The sequence below is a fragment of the Gorilla gorilla genome, chromosome 4 (assembly GCF_029281585.2).
Source record: "Gorilla gorilla gorilla isolate KB3781 chromosome 4, NHGRI_mGorGor1-v2.1_pri, whole genome shotgun sequence".
Taxonomy (NCBI): domain Eukaryota; kingdom Metazoa; phylum Chordata; class Mammalia; order Primates; family Hominidae; genus Gorilla; species Gorilla gorilla.
Window position 1 is genome coordinate 28,107,164 of NC_073228.2, and position 13,399 is coordinate 28,120,562.

At 49.6% G+C, this 13,399-nt stretch overlaps 1 protein-coding gene across 4 annotated transcripts; it reads left to right on the forward strand.

Annotated features, from left to right (window-relative positions):
* The first annotated feature begins 8,513 nt into the window (after nucleotides 1-8,513).
* On the forward strand, nucleotides 8,514-13,001 carry LOC101125803 (chorionic somatomammotropin hormone 1). 4 transcript variants are annotated; one of them, XM_055386868.2, is made up of 5 exons: nucleotides 8,514-8,619; nucleotides 11,685-11,845; nucleotides 12,070-12,189; nucleotides 12,282-12,446; nucleotides 12,700-12,959. In XM_055386868.2, the coding sequence occupies exons 1-5, from the start codon at nucleotides 8,595-8,597 to the stop codon at nucleotides 12,895-12,897; spliced, it is 669 nt and encodes a 222-aa protein (XP_055242843.1). In that variant the 5' UTR covers nucleotides 8,514-8,594; the 3' UTR covers nucleotides 12,898-12,959. The 4 variants fall into 4 exon arrangements, with proteins under 4 accessions (XP_055242843.1, XP_055242842.1, XP_004041230.3 ...); XM_004041182.5 differs by lacking the exon at nucleotides 8,514-8,619 and adding an exon at nucleotides 11,347-11,419 and having other exon boundaries at nucleotides 12,700-13,001; XM_055386867.2 differs by having other exon boundaries at nucleotides 12,282-12,822.
* Nucleotides 13,002-13,399: the final 398 nt, after the last annotated feature.

The window sequence follows — 13,399 nt, forward strand, 5'->3', positions numbered from 1 at the left end:
TCCCTGAGATTCTGATATAATCAGCCTGGAATGTGGTCCAGGCAAGAGTAGTTTGAAAACTTTCCCAGGTGATTCTAACATGTAAACAAGGTTGAGAACCACGGTGTTAGGGACCGTAAAGATGAGACCCATGTGTCCACAGCTGTTGTATTGGTGGAACAGGGAAAAAGGAGAAAAAGGAGATGAGAGGCCTGGGCCAGTTGTGGTGCCACCTGCTCCTAAATCCAACCAGTCATCTAAAAGTGTTTATCGGCCAGGCGCGGTGGCTCACGCCTGTAATCCCAGCACTTTGGGAGGCTGAGGCGGGTGGATCACGAGGTCAGGAGATCGAGACCATCCTGGCTAACATTGTGAAACCCCGTCTCTACTAAAAATACAAAAAATTAGCCAGGCGTGGTGGTGGGCGCCTGTAGTACCAGCTACTTGGGAGGCTGAGGCAGGAGAATGGCATGAACCCGGGAGGCAGAGCTTGCAGTGAGCCGAAATCGCGCCACTGCACTCCAGCCTGGGCAACAGAGCGAGACTCCGTCTCAAAAAAAAAAAAACAAAACAAAAACAAAAACTAAAAGTGTTTATTGTGAGCCAGTCACAAAAAGACAAATACTCTCTGATTCCAGTCAGATGAGGTACTCAGAGCAGTCAAATTCATAGAGACAAAAAGTAGGATGGTGGCTGCCAGTGGCTGTGGGGAGGGATGGAATAGGGAGCTATTTAATGAGCACAGGGTTTCAGCTGTGCAAGATGAAAAGGGTTCCAGAGATGGATGGTGGTGATGGTTGCATGACGATGTCAATGTACTTGACGTCACTGAACTGTACAGGCAAAATGGTTAAGATGGAAACGTTTATATCTTCTCACAACTAAAAGTTGTTAATAGTTTCTTTTTGTTTTTGTTTTTGTTTTTGAGACAGAGGCTGGAGTGCAGTGGTGGGATCTTGGCTCACTGCAACCTCCGCCTCCCGGGTTCGAGTGATTCTCATGCCTCAGCCTCCTGAGTAGCTGGGATTATAAGTGTGCACCACCACACGGGGCAGATTTTTGTATTTTTGGTAAAGACAGGGTTTCGCCATGTTGGCCAGGCTGGTCTCAAACTCCTGGCCTCAGGTGATCCACCCTCCTTGGCCTCCCAAAGTGATAGGATCATAGGCAGGAGCCACCAGGCCTGGCCCTTAATGGTATTTTCTAATGAAAACTCTTCCTGAAGATAAGATTAGCGAGACTCGCACAGGGAAGAGTTCAGCAGGCAGAGCTCCAGTCATGCTTGACCCCTGGCATAATGTTTTACTGACTCTCATTTTTTTTGAATTTACCCTAACCTAAAATGACCAATTCTGAATTTCTTCCATGAGCATTGTCGAAATACACATGGTGGGTTTTGTCCCTTTATACACAGTTGAGAGCAGAACTGATCCCTTCCCTTTTCTTCTGAATTACAGGGTCTGGGCTTCTAGGCCAAGACAAGCTGACACTTTGCCTGGCTGCTTCTCTAATTCAGAAGGCCCTGAAGTGCTGTGGCACACAATGAGCACTGCTGGGATTAGGGTTACCAACTCGCCCTGGTTTGCAGGAGACTTTCTCAATGTCAACACTGAAAGTCCCACGTTCCTTCCAGGAATCCCTCAGCTGAATGAACACTCAGCTAACAGGACTGGTCACCCTATTAGTAGTCCTAAATCTTAGGGTACCAAACTGGGGGAAAAGTAGGGGAAGGAGCAAGAAAAAGACTAGAAAAATCGGAAAGCTGTGCACGGTGTATATGACCTTTGATGGCCCTCATGGTTACCATGGATTTCTGATTCTTGCTTTGAGTTTACTGTGATTATAATGATGTGCTTAATTACCACTAGAATTATCAGTGTAATAATAAAAAACAACTAATGTGAACACATATCTCCAGCACCATGCTAGTTTATTACAAGTATTGTGTCATTTCTTTCTAACTATAATTCTCTAAGGTAAATACTATTATTAATCCTATGGTAAGAAGCCCCACTAACGATGTAACTTATGCTTTCTCATGTCTAGAGAGAAAGACACCAGAATGTCACCCTGACCATCCTTGAGAGGATAAACGGCCAGGCACGATGGCTCACAGCAGTTATCTCAGCACTTTGGAGGGCTGAGGCGGGAGGAGGTGAGAAGTTCGAGACAAGCCTGGCCAACATGATGGCACCCCGTCTCTGACTAAAAATACAAAAATTACCAGGTGTGGTGGTGCACACCTGTATTTCCAGCTACTGAGGCACAAGAATCACTTGAGCCGGGGAGGCAGAGTTGCACTGAGCCCATCATGCCTCTGCACTCCAACTGGGTGGCTGAGCAAGATTCTCTCTCAAAAATAATAAGAAAGAGGATAAAATTTTGGAGTATTAAGGGCCACTCTTCCTCTGGAGATAAAGGTAGCTGCAGTTTAAGCCTGAGCTGGTTGCTTTAATGTTCAGAAAGAATATGATCAAAACCATTTAGAGGGTGGGGCCTCCTCCTATAGACAATGAGGCAGCTACCCTTAGAAGCTCTATTATACTGGAAAAGAGATATGAGACCCTTCTTGCTTTCAGAATCAATGAAGCTGGGCGTGGTGACTCATGCCTGTACTCCCAGCACTTTGAGAGGCCAAGCTGGGCAGATCACCTGAGGTCAGGAGTTTGAGACCAGCCTGGCCAACATGATGAAATCCTGTCTCTACTAATAACACAAAAATTAGCCGGGTGTGCTGGTGTACACCTGTAATCCCAGCTACTCCAGAGGCTGAGGCAGGAAAATTGCTTGAAGCCGGGAAGCAGAAGTTGCAGTGAGCCGAGGTCGCGCCACTGCACTCCGACCTGGGAGACAGAGCGAGACTCCGTCTCCAAAAAAAAAAAAAAAAAAAAAGAATCCATGAGAAGGGGCTGCCTGCCTGATCTCTGGTTGTGTGGATCCTTCGGGAAGGAAAGTGAACAGAGGTTCCAAGTCTACAAGGGAAACAGCCCAGCCTACTCTGAAGAGCTTTGCGGGATGGCTCATCCAAACTACTGAGCTCTAAGAACTGGAACCCTGGAAACCGTAGCAAGAGGACACCCGCAGCTGGACCAGGCCCCGAAGAAGCAGATCATCCTCCCTCAGAGATCCACAGCAGCTGGGAACCCAGATCTGCAGACCAGCTTGGTTTGAGGGTACTGTGTGGGACCGTCTGTCAACACTGACACCCTGTGGCAGTGAGAAGCAAAGGCAGCAGCCTGCTGAGCCTCCAGGCTCGCCCTGCTGGAACTAGAAAGTCCAAGTGGCCCCCTTCTTCCCTCCTTTTTTGGTTTTGTTTGTTTGCTGTTGTTCTTGTTTTCTTCAAGATGGGGTCTCGCTCTGTTGCCCAGGCTGGAGTGCAACGGCACGATCTTGGCTCACTGCAACTTCTGCCTCCCAGGGTCAAGCGATTCTCCTGCCTCAGCCTCCCCAGTAGCTGGGATTACAGGTGCACACCACCATGCCTGGCTCATTTTTCCCTTCCTTTTTAGATTCGCTGTGCTTCAAGGCACTGAGGACATGAGGCAGGGTTTGCAGATACAGGATAACTACAGCCTTGATGTGGCTGATCCTGACACCGAAATGTCTGTGGATCCCTGCATGGGGCGGCTCTATACTCCCGTCTCTTAAACCTGCTTCTTAACTTACTTCCCCAAACGCTCAATTCAGGGAAGGTGGATGATTTATATTAGACTCACATGATGAGAGAGCAGTAGCTCCACCTAGTGGAAACATTGAGGTTGAAAAGGTCATGTTCGGGGATGATGCTATTTTACAAAGTCAAGGTATTTCGTGTTCCTCCAGGAAGCCTTCCTTGATCTGAATTATGATTTCTCTTAACAATCTGTTTTCCCAGTCATAGGAGTTCATGCACAAATGTAATCTCCTACTTGTTTGTCTAGCTTTCCTAATAAATTTGTGGAAGCCAGGAACAATGTTTTGTTCACCACTGTATCCCCACTGCCTTGTATGTGGTGAAACCAAAGGGTTACTTTTACACTTAATCTATAGCACCAGACTCAGGGGAGGTCTGGGAAGAATGGGAAAACGTTTCCCTCTGCTGTCTGATGCCACGGTTTTTTCTAGCTGGTATCTGCAATTTGGAAAGCTATGGACCTCTCTCTATCTGGAAGTCTGAACTTTAGTTTTTGTTTTTGTTTCCTTTGTTTTGTTTTTGAGACAGGGTGTGGCTCTGTCACCCAGGCTGGAGTGCAGTGCATGATCTCAACTTGCTGCAACCCTCCACCTCCCGCGCCCAAGTGATCCTCCCACCTCAGACTCTTAAGTAGCTGGGACTACAGGCACGTGCCACTATACCTGGCTAAGTTTTGTATTTTTTGTAGAAATGGGGTTTGCCATGTTGCCCAGGCTATTCGCAAACTCTGGGGCTCAAGTGATTCACCCGCCTCAGCCTCCCAAAGTGCTGGGATTACACGCTGAGCCACCGCCCCGGCCTGAATTTCAGTTTTGAAAGCAGGTTAAATAGGCTGCTGTCCTGAGCTAATGCACCCCCTGCCCTGGGCTGGTTGTTTATGCTATCAACACGGTATTTTTTCGTTAGAAATTGTACTTAAAGTTATAAAATGCAGCTGGGAGTGGTGGCGCATGCCTGTAATCCCAGCACTTTAGAAGGCCGAAGTGGGTGGATCACCATGTCAGGACTTCAAGACTAGCCTGGCCAGGACGGTGAAACCCTGTCTCTACTAAAAATACAAAACATTAGCTGGGCATTGTGGTGGGCACCTGTAATCCCAGCTACTTGGGAGGCTGAGGCAGAGAATTCCTTGAACCCGGGAGGTGGGGGTTGAAGTGAGCCAAAATCACGCCACTGCCAACCCCAGGCAACAGAGCGAAACTGGATCTGAAAAAAAAAAAAAAAAAAGTTAAAAAATGCAATCATTTGACATAACAAGAGCTTTCAGTAATGACACAGAAGGGAAGGGTAACGCATTTGGACATCATAAAACCACTTTTATTTTTACCATAGCAACATTCCAGTGAACATTTCTTGACTGATTTGGAAGAAAAGATCTGGTTTTGTGATTCCTCATGCCTTCTCCGAGGGTGAATATACTCTTTCGCAAGGACCGGGAAGAGAGCTGAATCATAAAATCATATGAACATTTTCATAAGAGGATTCCTCTTGAAGCTTCAAGGAAATTGTTTACAGACACAAGAAAATATGCACTTGTTGATGAAAAGGGAGAGTAAACATTGCAACTCTAACCTAGACGCCCATATGGGTAAAAAAAAGAAAACTGGCCAATGCGAACTCACAGTTGATCACTCTATGAAAAGGAATTCAGAGATGTTTGGAGCTCTTAACCTATGAGGCCAATTTCATGGAAGAACTCTACCTTCTACTTCAGAGACAGAACACTGGGCTAGATAGGATGCTTGTCTGGCCCGAAGTGGAATTTCTTACCATCTATATACTCCCCCAAGACCCACAATAGATGGTTACTGAGTTGAAGCTTGCCACTGATCCTTAATGATGTCAACAAGCTCAGCTCTGGGAGTTGGCACTCCAGAAGCCAATGTCAGGGGAGCAAGGGAAAGTGGAGATGGGAACAGAGCTCTGATTCCTAGCCCCATATTTGATACTTACTCCCTTCAAAGTCCTGTCCCTGGACTACAAATTTAGTTCCCAGTTAGTAATCAAAAAACCATGAAATATGAGTTGTATTTCTAAGATATGCCTGACTTTAGTATGATGTTTAAGAGAAAAGGGCAGTGAGAGAACCATGAAGAAATGGCAGGATCTTTTTTTTTTTTTTTTTTTTTTGGATCTGAGAGTGGACTGATGATGAACCTGGCAAGGAGCAAGAGGCCTTCTTACAAATTAAACATTGAGACTGAGATTCTTAATGACTAGAGTGAGCTCTAAGAGAAAGGTGGCTGGGCGCAGTGGCTCTCACCTGCAATCCCAGCATTTTGGGAGGCCGAGGTGGGCGGATCACTTGAAGTCAGGAGTTTGAGACCAGCCTGGCCAACATGGTGAAACCCCATCTCTACGAAAAACACAAAAATTAGACAGGCATAGTGGTATGCACCTGTAATCCCAGCTACTGGGGAGGCTGAGGCAGGAGAATCGCCTGAACCCGGGAAGCTAAAGTGGCAGTGAGCCGAGATCGCATCATTGCACTCCAGCCTAGGTGACAAGAGCAAGACTCCATCTCAAAAAGAAAGAGAGAGAGAGAGAAAAGTGAGCTTGTGGACATGTTGGACACACAGGACAAAGGGCATGGGGGCCTGAAACACTGTTTTACAGGACAGACGTACACAAAGGGTAATACAGCCTGCCATTGTGTTTCTTCCTTTCTCCTCTATCCCTTCTCCCCTCCCTGGGAAACCACAGTAGCAGAACTCTCATTCAGTCAAATAGCTGTCAATTATATGAGTTGCACTTTTCTCTTCCTGAACAGCAAACTGGCTTTCCTCCTCTTTGTCCTCCTCTTTCTGCCTATAGAGCAATTTCCTCCTGTCCACTTTGCAGGGCCAATAGCTCAAATACAGTGCTATGGTGATGACACCCACTCCAAGGGCAACAGTAATAATGACAAAGAGGGTAGAGCTGATTCCTTCATCCAGTCCTGCCCAAGCACAGAAGATAGAGTTAGGAAAGTCTGAGAGTACAAAGATCACCCACCCCAGCCCACCAGGCCCACTTCTGAGTCTCATTCTTCCCAACCTAATTGAATCTTTCTTATTTTCATGCTTGGATAAGAATCCCAAACCCCTGAGGGGTTTCCATCCTGGGCCTGGCAGCAGGGCAGCAAAGGTTACCTTGAACAATGACAGCAATGTCTTTGCTGACAGAGCCCAGCTGGTTAGTGGCTGTGCAGCAGTAGGTTCTAGTGTGCTTCTGGGTTGCCTTCTGTGGCACTTCAAGGTCAAAGACCACCCCATTCCAGGTACACACCAAGGCTGGAGCTGGGTTTCCCTTTGGGACGCAGGCGAGCGTATGTTCCATCCCTTCCAGCCAGGTCTGTTTGCCAGGGCAACTGGATTCCTCTAACCATGGCTTGTCTGCAAAAACAGTTTCCCAAAGAGCTGAGTTCAGTGCACCACACTCCCTCCCTACCTTCACCCCCTGCTCCCTCTCCTCCCCTCACCCAAATGCTGTCCCCTCCACCCAACAGCTTTCCTTCCCAAGGGAGCACTAGCAGCTCCCTGCTTTGAGCCAACTCTTCTTTCCCACCTTCTCTATCGGTAGGGAGTCCCAGATGAAACCTAGGGTGTTCTTCTGGATTTGGACTAAATGATAACGCTGCTCTGTCCATGGTGGCCCTGGGGCCCCTGCTTCCCATGTTTGCTTCTCAGTGGGTAAGGAGCTAGGTAACGGTGAACTCAGAGATGAGGATTTTTCTACTTTTCTTTTTGGTTTTTTGTTGTTTTGTTTGTTTCTTTGTTTGTTTGTTTGCTTGTTTTTGAGACAAAGTCAGTCTCACTTCTTCGCCCTGGCTGGAGTGCAGTGGTGTGATCTCGGCTCATGACAACCTCTGCCTCCCGGGTTCAAGCAATTCTCGTGCCTCAGCCGCTCCAGTAACTAGGATTACCGGCAAATGCCACCACCCCCGCTAATTTTTCTGTTTTTAGTAGAGATCAGTTTCACCATGTTGGCCACGCTGGTCTCAAACTCCTGACTTCAGGTGATCCACATGTCTCAGCCTCCCAAAGTGTTTGGATTACAGGCATGAGCCACCACGCTGGCCTATCCTGAGCCTTTTGAAGCTGACGCCAGAGGTGCAAAGCCCAGCCTCTCCCCACTGGCCACGTAGAGGCTCTTGTTGGGTAGTCTCTCAGCCTGCAGCAGCCAGGGATCTGGCCTCAAGTGATGCCCCAACAGTGGGCGACTTCCCAGTACTGTCAGGGGAATCCCAAGTCTAATTCAAAGTTGATTTCTTACTAGCAATGAATGATAGACATGGTCTCCATTGCTCAAGGCTCTGGGAAGATCTAGACTAGAGAAAATGATCATCGACTTCTACCCACACCTGTGGGCCTCAGTTCTTCCCTCTGGTCCATGGTTGCCATGGTAACCCCTTATAAAGGTGTTTCCCCAGGGGTTCCTAGAGTCCTCTGAGTCACCATAATTCTGGGGTCAACAGAAGTGGAGAGGTGAGAGGAGACACTCCCCTGCCCTGGCAGGTCCCACATGTTCCTGGCAGTAACTTGCATGGGGAGCCTCGCCACCCATGTGCCCACCTGCGGACTTATGTAGTGGTCCCCAACTAGTGCCCCTGCCACCCTCTTTCCTAAGGGAGGCTGCAGACTTCTTCCATGGCCGAAAATCCACATCTAAGTCCCCAGCACTGGCTAAAAGGCCCTGTCATGGGGGCTCCCTGTCCCAGCTGACATTGGAGGAAGAATGATGTGGGAGGCAGGGACCCTCTTCTACTTGGAGCTCAGGGACCCTCTTCCATTCCCACCTGGCTCCTCCTCTTTGCTGGTGCTGGAAGGAGCAGGGGAAAGTGGTGACTCCACCCTGCCTTGACCCCATATTTCTCAGAGCTGGTATCATTGATGACACCCGTCTTCGATCTTCACACAGGCCTGCCTGGAGAACAGCCCACAGCACAGTGCCCTCCCAGCAGATGATGAGTCTGGGGTGCTGGTCCGGTAAAGCTTCAGGAATGATGGCAGAAAAAGGAGCTCTGTCTTCTGCTCTGAAAGTGGGGAGATGGCAGGGCCCCAGCATTCACATCCTAGGCCACAGGGGTGTGGGTGTTCAATGTTGGTTGCCAACACCACTGCCAACCACTTCTGGAAGCGTTTGCCTGTTTGTTTGCTTGTGTTTCTACAGTGTCAAGTGCTAGATGCTCTTAAACTCAGGGTGGGGGAAGATTTCACCACTAGAGAGGGTGTTCTTTCCTGCTGTCATCTCTGGGGGCATCTGATGCTTGTGACCTCCAGATGGTATGGAAATAGTCCCAACCCTGGGCACCAGGAGACAGGAGGCTCAGTCCTGGCCTTCTCCGCCTCCGCTTGTCCTGCTGTGAGCTTTCCACAAGGCACCCCATGCCACTGGGCCATTCTCACCTGGGAATTGAGAAAGAACAATCTGCCCCTTATGGAAAGACAAAATGAGGCAAAGGGCCCCTTGTGTTGGGGGCAGGATCCCTGCACTCAGAGGGATTTAGAAGCTGAAATAACTGGGTTGGGAGCAGTGGCTCACACCAGTAATCTCAGTACTTTGGGAGGCCAGGGAGGGTGGATCCCCTAATGTCAAGAGCTCGAGACCAGCCTGGCCAACATAGTGAAACCCCGTCTCTACTAAAAAAGTACAAAACTTAGCCCGGCATAGTGGCGGGCGCCTGTAATCCCAGCTACTGGGGAGGCTGAGGCGGGAGAATCACTGGAACCCAGGAGGTGGAGGTTGCAGTGAGGCAACATCATGCCACTGCACTCCATCCTGGGAGACAGAATGAGACTCCATCAAAAACAAGAAAGAAAGAAAGACAAAGAAAGAAAGAAAGAAAGAAGAAAGAAAGAAAGAAAGACAAAGAAAGAAAGAAAGAAAGAAGAAAGAAAGAAAGAAAGAAAGAAAGAAAGAAAGAAAGAAAGAGAGAAAGAGAGAAAGAAAAGAAAGGAAGGAAGGAAGGAAGGAAGGAAGGAAGGAAAGAAAGAAAGAAAAGTAACTAAAATAACTAAATAACTGAGTAGCACCACACCACCTGCTCTGGAGAAAGGACTTTTGTTGTTGTTGTTGTCGTTGTTGTGGTTGTTGAAATGGAGTCTCACTCTGGCGCCCAGGCTGGAGTGCCGTGGCCCGATCTTGGCTCACGGCAACCTCTGCGTCCTGGGTTCAAGCGATTCTACCTCCTCGCCCTCCGGAGTAACTGGGATTGCAGGCTTCTGCCACCACACACAGCTACTTTTGTATTTTTAAGAGATGGAGTTTTGCCATGTTGGCTAGTCTGGCCTTGAACTCCTGACCTCAAGTGATCCACCCACCTCAGTCTTCCAAAGTGCTGGGATTACAGGCATGAGCCACCGTGCCCAGCCTGGAGAAAGGACTTTAAATGACGCAATGTGGGAAGAGCAAGGTTGTGGAGATCTGCTGCCCTGGCTGAGGTAGCTCATGCAATCAGTCTCTCTGAGCCTCAGTCTCCCGATCTGTGAAATGGGATGATAGTCATACCTCCTACACAAGATAAGTGGCAGGTCAGACGTGAGAATGCACAGGCAGGCCTTTGACAACTGGATAAGCTCTACACAGGTCTGGAAAGGAGGAAGAGACAAAAGAGGACGGGCTTCCATGGCTGGATGGGGCCTCTTTCGGCGTGATGTGTTCTCAGTTCCAAAGCTGGGGGAGAGACTCAAATCTTTTTTTTTTTCTTTTTTTTAAATTATTATTATTATTTTACTTTAAGTTTTAGGGTACATGTGCACAATGTGCAGGTTAGTTACATGTGTATACCTGTGCCATGCTGGTGTGCTGCACCCATTAACTTGTCATTTAGCATTAGGTATATCTCCTAAAGCTATCCTTCCCCCCTCCCCCCACCCCACAACAGTCCCCAGAGTGTGATGTTCCCCTGAGACTCAAATCTTCAAGAGCTCTTCCAACCTTGAGATTCTCTGATGGTTTCAGGGCTGTGGGAGGAAGCGCTTGTGGTCCGTGTCTGTTCCCGGGATTTCTGTTTCTTGGTTTTGTATCTCTGCTACAGGTCCAAGGAGCTGAGGCAATATCTTGAGTCTGGGTTCTTCATCCCCAGTGACCTGGGGGAGCGCCCCCGCCTCCGCCCCAAGGTTCAGGGAAAGGGGAGAGCAATGTGTGGGGTTGGTTCTCTCTAGTGGTCAGTGTTAGCACTGCATCCAGCTGACTCAGGTGGGCCCAGGAGTCATCAGCAAAAGTGGAATTTGGGACTCAATGGTGCTCAGAACCCCCACAATCTACTGGCTGTGTTTGGCCCCTTTTCCCAACACACACATTCTGTTTGGTGGGTGGAAGTTAAACACGCGGGGAGGAGGAAAGGGATAGAGAGTGGAATGGGGTCGGTAGGGGTCTCAAGGACTGGCTATCCTGACAGCCTTCCCCACGTTCAGGTTGACCAACATGGCCTGCAGCCAGAGGGCACCCACCTGACCCTTAAAGAGAGGACAAGTTGGGTGGTGTCTCTGGCTGACACTCTGTGCACAATCCTTACAACACTGGTGACGGTGAGAAGGGAAAGACGACAAGCCAGGGGGCATGATCCCAGCATGTGTGGGAGGAGCTTCTAAATTATCCATTAGCACAAGCCCATCAGTGGCCCCATGCATAAATGTACACAGAAACAGGTGGGGTCAAGCAGGGAGAGAGAACTGGCCAGGGTATAAAAAGGGCCCACAAGAGACCGGCTCTAGGATCCCAAGGCCCAACTCCCCGAACCACTCAGGGTCCTGTGGACAGCTCACCTAGCTGCAATGGCTCCAGGTAAGCGCCCCTAAAATCCCTTTGGGCACAACGTGTCCTGAGGGGAGAGGTGGCGCCCTGTAGATGGGACAGGGGCACAAACCCTCAGGTTTGGGGCTTCTGAATGTGAGTATCGCCATCTAAGGCCAGATATTTGGCCAATCTCTGAATGTTCCTGGTCTCTGGAGGGATGGAGAGAGAGAAAAAAACAAACAGCTCCTGGAGCAGGGAGAGCGCTGGCCTCTTCCTCTCCGGCTCCCTCCATTGCCCTCCGGTTTCTCCCCAGGCTCCCGGACGTCCCTGCTCCTGGCTTTTGCCCTGCTCTGCCTGCCCTGGCTTCAAGAGGCTGGTGCCGTCCAAACCGTTCCGTTATCCAGGCTTTTTGACCACGCTATGCTCCAAGCCCATCGCGCACACCAGTTGGCCATTGACACCTACCAGGAGTTTGTAAGTTTTTGGGGAATGGGTGCGGGTCAGGGGTGGCAAGAAGGGGTGACTTTCCCCCACTGGGGAAGTAATGGGAGGAGACTAAGGAGCTCAGGGTTGTTTTCTGAAGCGAAAATGCAGGCAGATGAGCATAGGCTGAGCCAGGTTCCCAGAAAAGTAACAATGGGAGCTGGTCTCCAGCATAGAAAGCAGCGGTCCTTCTTGGTGGGGGGTCCTTCTCCTAGGAAGAAGCCTATATCCCAAAGGACCAGAAGTATTCATTCCTGCATAACTCCCAGACCTCCTTCTGCTTCTCAGACTCTATTCCGACACCCTCCAACATGGAGGAAACGCAACAGAAATCCGTGAGTGGCTGCCGTCTCCCCAGGTGGGGATGGGGGAGACCTGTGGTCAGAGCCCCCGGGCAGCATAGCCACTGCCGGTCCTTCCCCTGCAGAACTTAGAGCTGCTCCGCATCTCCCTGCTGCTCATCGAGTCGTGGCTGGAGCCCGTGCGGTTCCTCAGGAGTATGTTCGCCAACAACCTGGTGTATGACACCTCGGACAGCGATGACTATCACCTCCTAAAGGACCTAGAGGAAGGCATCCAAACGCTGATGGGGGTGAGGGTGGCGCCAGGGGTCGCCAATCCTGGAACCCCACTGGCTTCGAGGGCTGGGGGAGAGAAACACTGCTGCCCTCTTTTTAGCAGTAAGGCGCTGACCCAAGAGAACTCACCTTATTCTTCATTTCGCCTGGTGAATCCTCCAGGCCTTTCTCTACACCCTGAAGGGGAGGGAGGAAAATGGATGAATGAGAGAGGGAGGGAACAGTGCCCAAGCGCTTGGCCTCTCCTTCTCTTCCTTCACTTTGCAGAGGCTGGAAGACGGCAGCCGCCGGACTGGGCAGATCCTCAAGCAGACCTACAGCAAGTTTGACACAAACTCGCACAACCATGACGCACTGCTCAAGAACTACGGGCTGCTCCACTGCTTCAGGAAGGACATGGACAAGGTCGAGACATTCCTGCGCATGGTGCAGTGCCGCTCTGTGGAGGGCAGCTGTGGCTTCTAGGTGCCCGAGTAGCATCCTGTGAACCCTCCCCAGTGCCTCTCCTGGCCCTGAAGGTGCCACTCCAGTGCCCACCAGCCTTGTCCTAATAAAATTAAGTTGCATCATTTTGTCTGACTAGGTGTCCTTCTATAATATTATGAGGTGGAAGGTGGTGGTATGGAGCAAGGGGTAGGTGGAAAGAAGACCTGGAGGGCCTTCAGGGTCTATTGGGAACTAGGCCGCTGAAATATAAGAGGTTTGGCTGTTCCTGGGCCAGAAAAAAGCTGACACATCACTGCTGTCTATTACTCACTAAGGCCATTCCACCAGCTCAGTGGTCCCAGCTTGCTGGTCACAGCTCATTGGTCATCTCAGAGATGACTTGAAGGCATTTCTTCCTCCCCCACCATCACCAGCAACACCAAACCTAGCCCCCCAGGAGTGGGAAGAAATGAAAACAAGATGGCCTATAAAGTGCAGAGGCAAAAACTCCCCAACAGGTGAAGAAACAATGGCATAGAAT